The sequence below is a fragment of the Rhinolophus sinicus genome, linkage group LG18 (assembly GCF_036562045.2).
Source record: "Rhinolophus sinicus isolate RSC01 linkage group LG18, ASM3656204v1, whole genome shotgun sequence".
NCBI classification, from domain to species: Eukaryota; Metazoa; Chordata; class Mammalia; order Chiroptera; family Rhinolophidae; genus Rhinolophus; species Rhinolophus sinicus.
This window is the reverse complement of record NC_133767.1, coordinates 2837485-2846825: the sequence shown is the minus strand read 5'-3', so window position 1 is coordinate 2846825 and position 9341 is coordinate 2837485. Positions and strand designations below refer to the sequence as shown.

At 44.6% G+C, this 9341-nt stretch overlaps 2 protein-coding genes across 6 annotated transcripts in view; both read right to left on the bottom strand.

The window, feature by feature from the left end:
• The window catches only part of THUMPD1 (THUMP domain 1 NAT10 acetyltransferase adaptor), a 99607-nt gene extending 91957 nt beyond the window's left edge, over positions 1 to 7650 (bottom strand). For 2 of the 4 annotated variants that reach the window (XR_012493224.1, XR_002139152.2), the window contains exons 1-4: positions 6965 to 7650; positions 5419 to 5593; positions 4240 to 4488; positions 3361 to 3807 (exon numbers count right to left, since the gene is read on the bottom strand). Coding sequence is in view for 2 of the 4 variants with exons in the window: in XM_019751624.2 (XP_019607183.2) it covers positions 3386 to 3807; positions 4240 to 4488; positions 5419 to 5593; positions 6965 to 7513 (1395 nt within the window). In the remaining 2 variants the exon portion in view is untranslated. Of the gene's footprint in view, positions 1 to 116; positions 3808 to 4239; positions 4489 to 5418; positions 5594 to 6964 lie in introns of those variants that run through there. The other 2 variants (XM_019751624.2, XM_019751623.2) reach the window with 2 other exon arrangements.
• A 352-nt stretch (positions 7651 to 8002) lies between these two features.
• Positions 8003 to 9341, bottom strand: part of ERI2 (ERI1 exoribonuclease family member 2) — a 30488-nt gene continuing 29149 nt past the window's right edge. For both annotated transcript variants that reach the window (XM_074323115.1, XM_019751610.2), the window contains one exon: positions 8003 to 8474. The gene's annotated coding sequence lies outside the window, so the exon portion shown is untranslated. The remainder of the gene's footprint in view (positions 8475 to 9341) is intronic.

Below are 9341 nucleotides of genomic sequence, written 5' to 3'. Positions count from 1 at the left end.
AACGTAATGACTTTTATTGAACATAATCTGACATAAACATCTTTTAATATATATATATTTATTATAAATTGAGAGATTTACTAAGAGGCAGAAAGAAAAAGTACAGGACACCAATCTTTATGGAACAAATTTATTTTGATTTTTCTGAAAACAATCAGGAACTATGAAAAACAAGCTCAATTATTTGACCATACGAAAGCAAAATACACATAAAAATACCATTTAGAAATCATGGTTCACCTTAGACAGACAGGTTTTAAAATACCAAGTTTAACACACTTTTAAATAAAAAATAAAGTGTGCTTTTTCATAAAGCAAAACAAGCTTATTGAACCAGAACGCTGAGGTGGACTTTTTAAAACAGGCATAATTTTTCAAACTAAAAAATTAAAAAGAAAAAAAAAGCATTCAATTCTAACCATGGAATCTGGAATCTTGTCATTTATAAAAAACAAACAAACATACAAACAAAACATACTCAAATGTCAGTGAAAACAAACAGCTGGTAAACCCGAAAACAAATCTTTCACTGAATGATTCAGTTTCCAACAGAATACGGTACCTTAGAACTAGGGCAGAATGAGCGCTTGCCAAAGAGCAATAAATACAAAAGGGGAGTAAAACAAACTACTAAACCCAGACTTTCTGTACAGTAGCAGCTTTTACAAAGTAAAAGGAACCCAGGTCTAGCGCTGTAGGTTCTGTAAGCATACGGCCAATTTTATTCCCAGAGTCGTGGAGTCTTGAACTGGAGAAATAAACATAATCTTTGTCTTGGAAAGTCCGAAGGCACCCAAATCCTGTCCTCTGTTCCGCCGAATGATACTTACAATGCTCCCACAATCCTTTCAAGATGACTTCAGCCTACTGAGAGTTAACACTCTAAACATGGAAAGGTGTATGGAAGCGCCAACCTCACCCGAATTAGCAACTCTGTCTATTCTTTGTCCCCCCCAAATCTTTCCAGTCTGGTTTGCCAAGCGGGACTCCGAGCTGGGAGGAAAAAATATATGCCCACATTCACCAGCCATTAAACAAACAGAGCCATTCGTGTGGGAAGACTTCACATTTAATATTAGCAAACTTTTCAAAATTAAAGAATAAACCCATCTCCAAAAGCGAATTTTGCAGCCCCTTAATATTCTCAACCTAGACCTTTTGCAACCCCCTTTGCTCTTCCAGCTTCTTTCAGTAGTTCTGCAGGAGAGGAACCCTTGAAACAATTTTCGAACTAAGGAAGGCCTCATGGAAGGGGAGCGTGTGGACTACACTGAAGGATACTTATTCCCAGAAATCCAGAACTGTCAGAGGACTCCGTTCGTTCTGAGGGAAGGGATTTCCTCTCCCAGTAATACAAATGCGTTGGAAAAAGAAGGGGAAATGCTATTTCTTTGGGTTTTGCAGTTTTCCAAGGAGAGTTTTAGTGGCTTGAGACTGGTTACCATCATTCTTCATTCTCAAGCCCAAGTGGCTGTTGAAACATTTCATGAGTTCCTTGGGCAACGCGATTGTTTCAAAGAGTCCATCCATTTCTTTTTGATCTGAGACTCTTGTCACTTTTAAGAAAAAAACGTTTTCCCCAGGATGTGCAAAAACTCATTCATTGTTCACCCAATGAAAAACGTGTGCTAGGTAACTAGTTTCTGTAGATAATTCTTCATCATCAGAGCATCCAGCAAAGTCTGGATGTTTTCTTGTAAGTACTCTGGCAATTCCCCCTTCAACGCAAATACCCCATTGAGAATTCTTCCTCTGATAAGCCACGGGGGTTTCTGTATGTAGAATTGTGTGCTCTTTGTTCAGGTTTTGGTTTTGGTGTTTTTAAAAAATATTCTTGCATGAACACGTCTTTCGTAAGGTTAAGCATTTTTGTAGCATTATCCAGAACTTTCTTCACGTCATCCAGAAGTGTCTTTCATGATCAGCACCTCTGTGAAGAAAGCAGTGCGCTATAACAGCAACATCGGGATTTTCTTTTATGAAAATGAGGCAACATTTCTCATGAAGCCAACCCCTGATGGGGCACCGGGAGTACAGATGACAGACCTTTGGTTTTCAGACATGAAGACCCATGAAATTTATATTGGCCTTTGTTTGGGGAGGCTCCTAGTAGCAGGAAGCTTTTCTTGAATTCTATCACGGACAAATCTCGCAAATGCTACAGTATGTCAAACATTCATGAAATCTGTCGACTTGTCAACCCAGAGAGAGAAGCTGCTGCTGCTTTTCAGTTAATTACACAAAACTTCCTTAGCACCATGTGGCACAAGTCAGTTTATTAAACGGGAGTGAAGTCTTCAATTTCTTGTACTGCCTGCACTACGCATTTTAATGTTGGTATTATGAATCTTACCAACTACATGAAATTTTCTTTTCTACAGTAAGTTCTGCTGATAATTTGCTTCCTAAACCTTCTCTCTGAATGTGACCTTTTGAACAAAAGCTTTACTGTTTTGATATTTCAAAAGCCACTTGAAAACAATCAACATTTTTACTGATGAAATGGCTATGATTTATAGTTCCCACCACTGCAGCAAATGCCAAGTTTGTAAACTGCATTCCAGACGATGTACAGTGCAACTGGACCACCTGGGTTATGAGGCCCTACAAAACCACTGCGAAATAGCTTTCACTATAAAGAAACAAGTTTTGTGTCCCTTGTTGTACTGATACACTCAGTAACTCGAAGACTGTAATTCTCCATCACCAACCTTATCAGAAATGTCTGTGGTTCTACGCCTCGCATGGTCCCCTTCTGTCTCACACCTTACCTTCAAAAATCGCAGCACTGGACCGTCAGATTTGTTTGTAACGAGCAAACGTTAATGAAATATAAAAATGGGCCTAACAGCTAAACAAGAAATGACAAAAAGTACGAAAACTTCACAAAACAATTTACCTCTAACCTATGTGACCCATGTTTTTGCAATGCTGACAACAAAGTGGCAGGGGACAACTGAGTTGATACACAAAAATCCCTTCCTTAAAGTGAAAATTTCCCTCTGAGTTTACATTTTGCAGAGCTCGCTCGCGCCCATCCATCAGTTGGCAGTGCAGGAGGAGAGGCTGGGGAAGGCTGTCACGAGGAGAGGCTGACGGCATACCCCACCCCCCCCCACCCCCCGTGTAAATGTTCACCAACTAGCCACAGCTCCCGCTGGCTCAACCAGATGCAGTGTGGGCCTACTGTACACTGCCAGGCGGGGCTGGAAGGGTCTCCAACAAACCTGTTCACAGGGCTGCCCAGCCACTATGAGCACAGCTACTATGCAGCACAAAAAGTTCAAAACCAGTATTTTCAGTCGTCATTTTATATGGAATCCCAGCAACCTCTCACAGAATCCCCGTGGAGAAACTCACCTCCAACACCAAATGATTTTTGTTCCTATGAGAGGTCATTTTCATTGGACTCAGATCCTTCTGTGACTTGACCTGCAAGTTCAGGGGTAGCTGCCCCCTCCTTCACCTCCGGTGTCTCGGATGCTGGCTGGGTCGGCCCCAGCTCTACACTAGTCTCCGGTTCCACCTGCTCGTTACTTTTTCCTTCTGTTGGGTCATCTTGGTTCGACCCATTGGCAGACGCCAGTTTGGCTTCCTTCCCATCTCGTGCCTGCGCTGCCTGCTCTGGGTGAGCCTGTGGCGGCTCCTTAGCAGTCTTCACCACCTCCTGGAGGTTGTATTTTCTGAACAACGTGTAATCTTTCACAACACTCAGGCAGCAGACGGCTTTAATGATTTCTACCACCACTGTGTACTGCGGATTGGTGAGATCCACTTTGTTTTCCGAATTAAGGCTTCCGACTATTCCTGTAACAAAACAATAGGGAAACACAGGCTGAGAAGGAAATTGAGAAGCTTGATGGATACAAAAACAATCCTTCCTCTACTTCTCTTTCGACTCATTAAAGCAAAATACATACAAGTCCACTCTTCTACACAGACCTCAATCAAATTTCCTAAACTTTCAAAATATAAATGCACATGAAATCCTGAGACATTTAAAACGAGCACTTTATTTTCCAAAAAAAATTTCAATCTTGATCTGGAAAGGACTTAATACCTAACTACCAGAAAATCTCATATCCAACAAATTGAAATCAGTTAGGTTGGTATTATTTTAAGGACACTTAATACACTTGCTCTACACTCAAAATATAAGACTTAAATCTTTTTTTAAAAATTCTTAAAAACAAGTATTTACCACTGCACACCAACGTAAAATCACTAAGTGAAACACACCTGCCAATTCCTTGATAACCTCCTCTCTATTCATGTGGCTGTTATTTCGAGATTTGTATACAATCTGAAATGTCCCTTTATTTGGAGCTTTAAACCAGGGTTCCAAAAAAGTCTCTGCATATTTTTTCATATCTTCTAAGAAAGCTTTGCATGTGCCTGAGATGGGTAACATCCGTAGAATAACCCGAGTCTTCTTCTTCTTGGTTTTGTACATATCCTGGAGAATATGGTGCACCAATTTCTCAGGTTCTAAAAGAAAAAAAAAAAGTACACAACAAATAAGAATATAAGCTCTGACATTTTAAAGACTCTTCAAACTCTCTAAAATGAATTTTCGTTAGCAGTGACATAACCTGACAGTAGAGTAGAAGAAATTATCATAATGGATTTTAAACACGTCTAGTCAAGCATATTTTCTCACTAATATTTCTTCAGCACCTACTATGGATTAATACTGTATCTAATATTTTAACTCTTCAGGATTATCACTGCTTTCACCAAAAACCGTTCATGATGACATTGGAGTTCAGATTTTTGTGACATCTGATATATCCAACAACAAAACCACATTGTTGTCATAAAGAACAGGTACTATCAAAGCAACAAACATCAAACAGTAGACAGACACTTTCACAAAACTACAACAAAACCTCCAAGTCACTTACAAAGGTGTACTTTATCCATTAGCTAAGTCTGGACAGAAGTCTAGGTCTCACCCCATGGAGAAGCTCCAGGACCATGAATTAACTGCACAAGTCTTCAGGCCACATCCTGGTTACATACATACTTTTAAATTAGCTAAGTGCATTTAAAAATCTAGAAATCTCTCCAGGTTTCCAACTTCTTTTGAAAAACCAGAAGGTCTGGCCCTACCAGAACGACATCCTCCAAAGCCTGAAGCCATTGCAAACTGGCTGTAGCTGAGTAGCAGCTGCTCCTTTTACACAGAACATGTACTCTTGTTTTACCAAAAGTTACATGCAAGGAAAGTGGCAAAGCCCAGTTTCCACTCCTGAGCCAGTGCTACGTCCACCACCCCATTCCCCCTGTCCATCTGCCTGGCGCTAACACAGTGTAAGGAGGGCGTCATCAACTGATGAACTGAGCCATAGCATGGAGCCGTTTGGTCGGCAGGATTCTGAGAAGGATCAATAACCTCGAGGCGTATGTCAGACATACCTATGCCAAGGGTCCTGATGAAGACCACGTTATTCGCTCCACTCTCCACTGACTGGAATCTTCTCAGCCTCATCTCCGTAGATGCCTTAATGTCGCCCACTTCTTTCTTCAGGGCAGCCTCCACGTCATCGTCTTCTCCCTCGCTCCCAGAGGGCTGCTGATCCTTGTCTGGGAACTGTGCGTAAAACCAGTGAGCAGAAATGCCGGAGCAGCGCAAGTTCAAAACTGTAACTAACTACTTGTGTGAAACCCCCAGTGGCTGATGGCTCCGTAGCGCCAATACAGCTTTTTATTAAGAGACTCAGACATCACCCCCGCCAAAATGCGGAGGAAGAAGGGCGTTCCCTCAGATTGGGGTACACATAATCGGAAAAATGTTTTCAAAAGCATCTTGACAGCCTGAGACAGAGGAAAATGTGCTCACCAGATAAATCATTTCAGGGGGGACCTTACTCCCCATCACTAGACATCTTTGGGCCTAATATGGCACTTTCCCTTTGGTGGGATTAGACCAAAGAGTTCTGGAATTAAAACCCTTACTCCTGTTCTACTGAGGAGCGGGGAACAGAAATAATTCAAGAACTTTCTCAAGAACTTGCTCAACAGGACATGCATTGTTGCCCAGTTCTCTGCCCACCAATGTGTTGCCAACCAGGCACTAATTAGTAACTGGCAACATTTATGGAGGCTTTATTGTGTACCAGGATGTACTTTATGTACACAAGCAACTTTTCGGCCAACCTTACAAAATACTATCATTCTTTTTCATCTAGCTCAGCACAACTGAATACCGTGCCCTCTACCCTCTACCCTCCTCCATTTAATTCTTGGGATGCTCATATTAGTCCAGATCCTGGGCCAAGAATGTCACTGTCGTACGGGGCCGCCTGCCAGGCCGCCCCCGACGACAAATGGCGCAGCGAGCAGGATCTCCCGCACCACAGTCATGATTCCCGAACTGTGACGGGACAACTTCGTAGACTGAATGTGGTATTGGTACAGAAGTTGTTACTTCTAAAATGTGTTTTTATGTGCATTTCAGAAATAACTAGCAGTAACAGTAAACCCACTATTCCAGAGATGCTGCTTAGGACAAACAAAGTATTACAGCCACGGGGTTCAGATGGTGGCAAAACATGGAAAAAGCCACGAGGACGAAGGAAGTTTGCCCTCGTGAACGTGGACCACCTATTTAACCCTCCATGTCCTCGTGAACGTCCCTTCACGATGCTGTCGTTAAGAAGGACACGTTCCGCAAAGAGCTTCAGAAACACAGCGCCCGGACCGCAGGCGGCAAACGTATCACTCACGGAGCCACCGGGATCAGCAACGGGAGAAGCGCACGGCGTAAGCATCTCAAGCCCCAGAGCCGGCCGCGGTCGGCCAACGAAGAGGACGCGAGGGGGCGGGGACGAAGGCGACGCCACGCCCCCTCACCCTCGCGCGGGCGACAAAACTCGCGCGTGCGTAAGAAGGCCGCCGGCCTCCCCGCCTCCCGCACAGGCCTCACGGCCAGCCGCCCGGTCGCCCGCCCCGCGGCCCTGACCTTTTCCGGCCCGAACAAGTCGTCGCCGTATTCGTTGAGCAGGCTGTAGGCTTCCTCCACGCACTTGCGCTCGTTCATGTTGCAGGTGATGAGAATGCCCTGCAGCCCGGGCTCCAGCTGCCGGGGCGCGCCGCCGTCGCAGCGCCGAGCCCGCTTGGCCGGCACGTACTGAGCCTTGCCTTTGCGCTTACCGCCGCCAGACGGCAGAGGCTGCTGGACCGGGCTCGCCATGGTGCGTGGCAGCGCAGCGCCGAGCGCGGAACGTGCTTCTCCACGGCCCTCGGCGTCCTCGCTCCTGCGGGCGCGGGCTGTTACGTCACTTGTGCGCGACGGTCCCCCCGAGCCCCGCCTCCAACCTTCTTTCCGCGCGGCGCCGGGTCCTAAAGCCGGGGCCTCAGGGCGTGGGGAGGTGGCTGGAGGCGCCGGACCCGCCCCTCGCGAGGATTGACAGGCACTTCCCCTTTCCACTGGAAGGAGGGGTTTCCCTGGAGAAGTGTCCTGCGAGAGGAGCCGGCGTGTAAACTTAGAGGCTGGTCTGCAAACGGGCATAGTCCGTGCTTGCAAAGAATCATTTCATTTCCTCATTCATATTCACTGATTCACTCAGCGAGTATTTATTAAGCGCCTATGTGCTAGTTAGTGTCCTACGTACTGAGGTCATGACCAGTATTAACAGCAAGACACACACTTCATACGATGCCATTAGAAGCCAGTTTCTCCAAACCATCCTACTTTTTTGCTCCTGTTGAAACGTGCATATTCAATAGACCTTCCTGGGCACCCGTGTTGCAGGACCCCGGAGGCACAAAGAAAAACAGGACACAAGTACAAGGAACTCACTGAACTTAGGAATCTGATTAGCAGAGTGAGAAAAAAAAATTGTATTATACAAGGAAATTGAGCCAAACCTCTTAACACAACATTGTCTCTACGGGAACATTTTAACTGGTAAAATGCATTTCTATTAATAGCAAACGTGTAGCAGCATCCCTGAGCTCCATCCTGGATGCCAATAGCACGGACACCCCCACCCTCGCCCCCACCCGCCAATGTGTGACACCCAAAGTGTTTCCACATTGCCCCTGCTGGGAGTCACTGACCTAAACTGATGGTTGGTAACTGAGGAAGTTATGGTTACAGGAGAGAAGGCTCAGGCCTCAAAACCTGCCTCAAAATATAACTAACAAGACAAGGGGCTAAGGAAGGGAGATAGAAGCAGAATGTGTCAACAGCTTAATCTCTCAAGTCGGTACAGATCAATACAATTTAAACAGAAAAATGTAGTTTTAAAAATGTGTCCAGTCACTTAAGCTTTTCCATATCTTTCATGGGATCTTTTAGGAACTAATGACATTTCTGGTGAAGAAGTACTGACCTGGAGCTTGAACATTCTTTAGTTTCACTTCGATTGTGTTTCTGTCCGTTAAAGTGCAATTTAGTACCATTTTACCTAAAATACTATGAATATCCTCGATCCATTTTTTTATCAGCTTATCCACCTTCCTTCCATCTGTAAATAAGCATAAATATCTTATGATGTGTGTAGTCACAATTACTGCTTCATGGTGAGATGTGAAATGGTTTTTCACCTTCTTTGTATTTTTCTATTACTTGAATTTTAAAATAAACAGTAGTTACTTATATATAACAATAAATATTCTTCATTGTTTTCACCTACATTGAATATCTGTGGTTTAGTGCAGCCGCCTTCATGAATTCTCTTAGCTGGACCTTCTGGATAACTGGCTGCTTCCTCTCACATTGATGTTACAGAGACAGCTTCTCTCCTTTCATCTCACGGACCAAGCTCTGCCAGCTTCACACTTTTCCTCTGCAGCTTCCTCCCCTCTCAGCCTTCACAGAACTGAAGAGAGTTTGGGCCTTGCTCTGGGTGAGGCTCTGGCTAAGGGAATGTTGTGGTTGGTTTGATCTTCCACCCAGGCCTCTGAAACTTTCTCCACATCAGCAATAAGGCTGTTTCGCTTTCTTATCTTTCATGTGTTCACTGGAATAGCACTTTTAATTTCCTTCCAGAACGTTCCCTTTGCTTTCACACCTCGGCTAATTGGCAGAGGCCTAGCTTTCGGTGGATCTCGGCTTGCCACACGCCTTCCTCACTGAGCTTAATCATTTCTAGCTTTTGTTTCAAAGTGAGAGCCCTGTGACTCTTCTCTCACTCCAACACTCAGAGGCCATGGAAGGGTTGTTAATGGTCCTGATTGCAGCGTTGTTGTGTGTCGGGGAACAGGGAGGCCCGAGGAAAGGGAGACAGAGGAGGAACAGTCGGTCGGCGGAGCAGTCAGAACGCACACAACATTTACCAATTAAGTTCGCCGTCTTAAGTGGATGCAGTTCCTAGCATCCCCCAAAATTACAA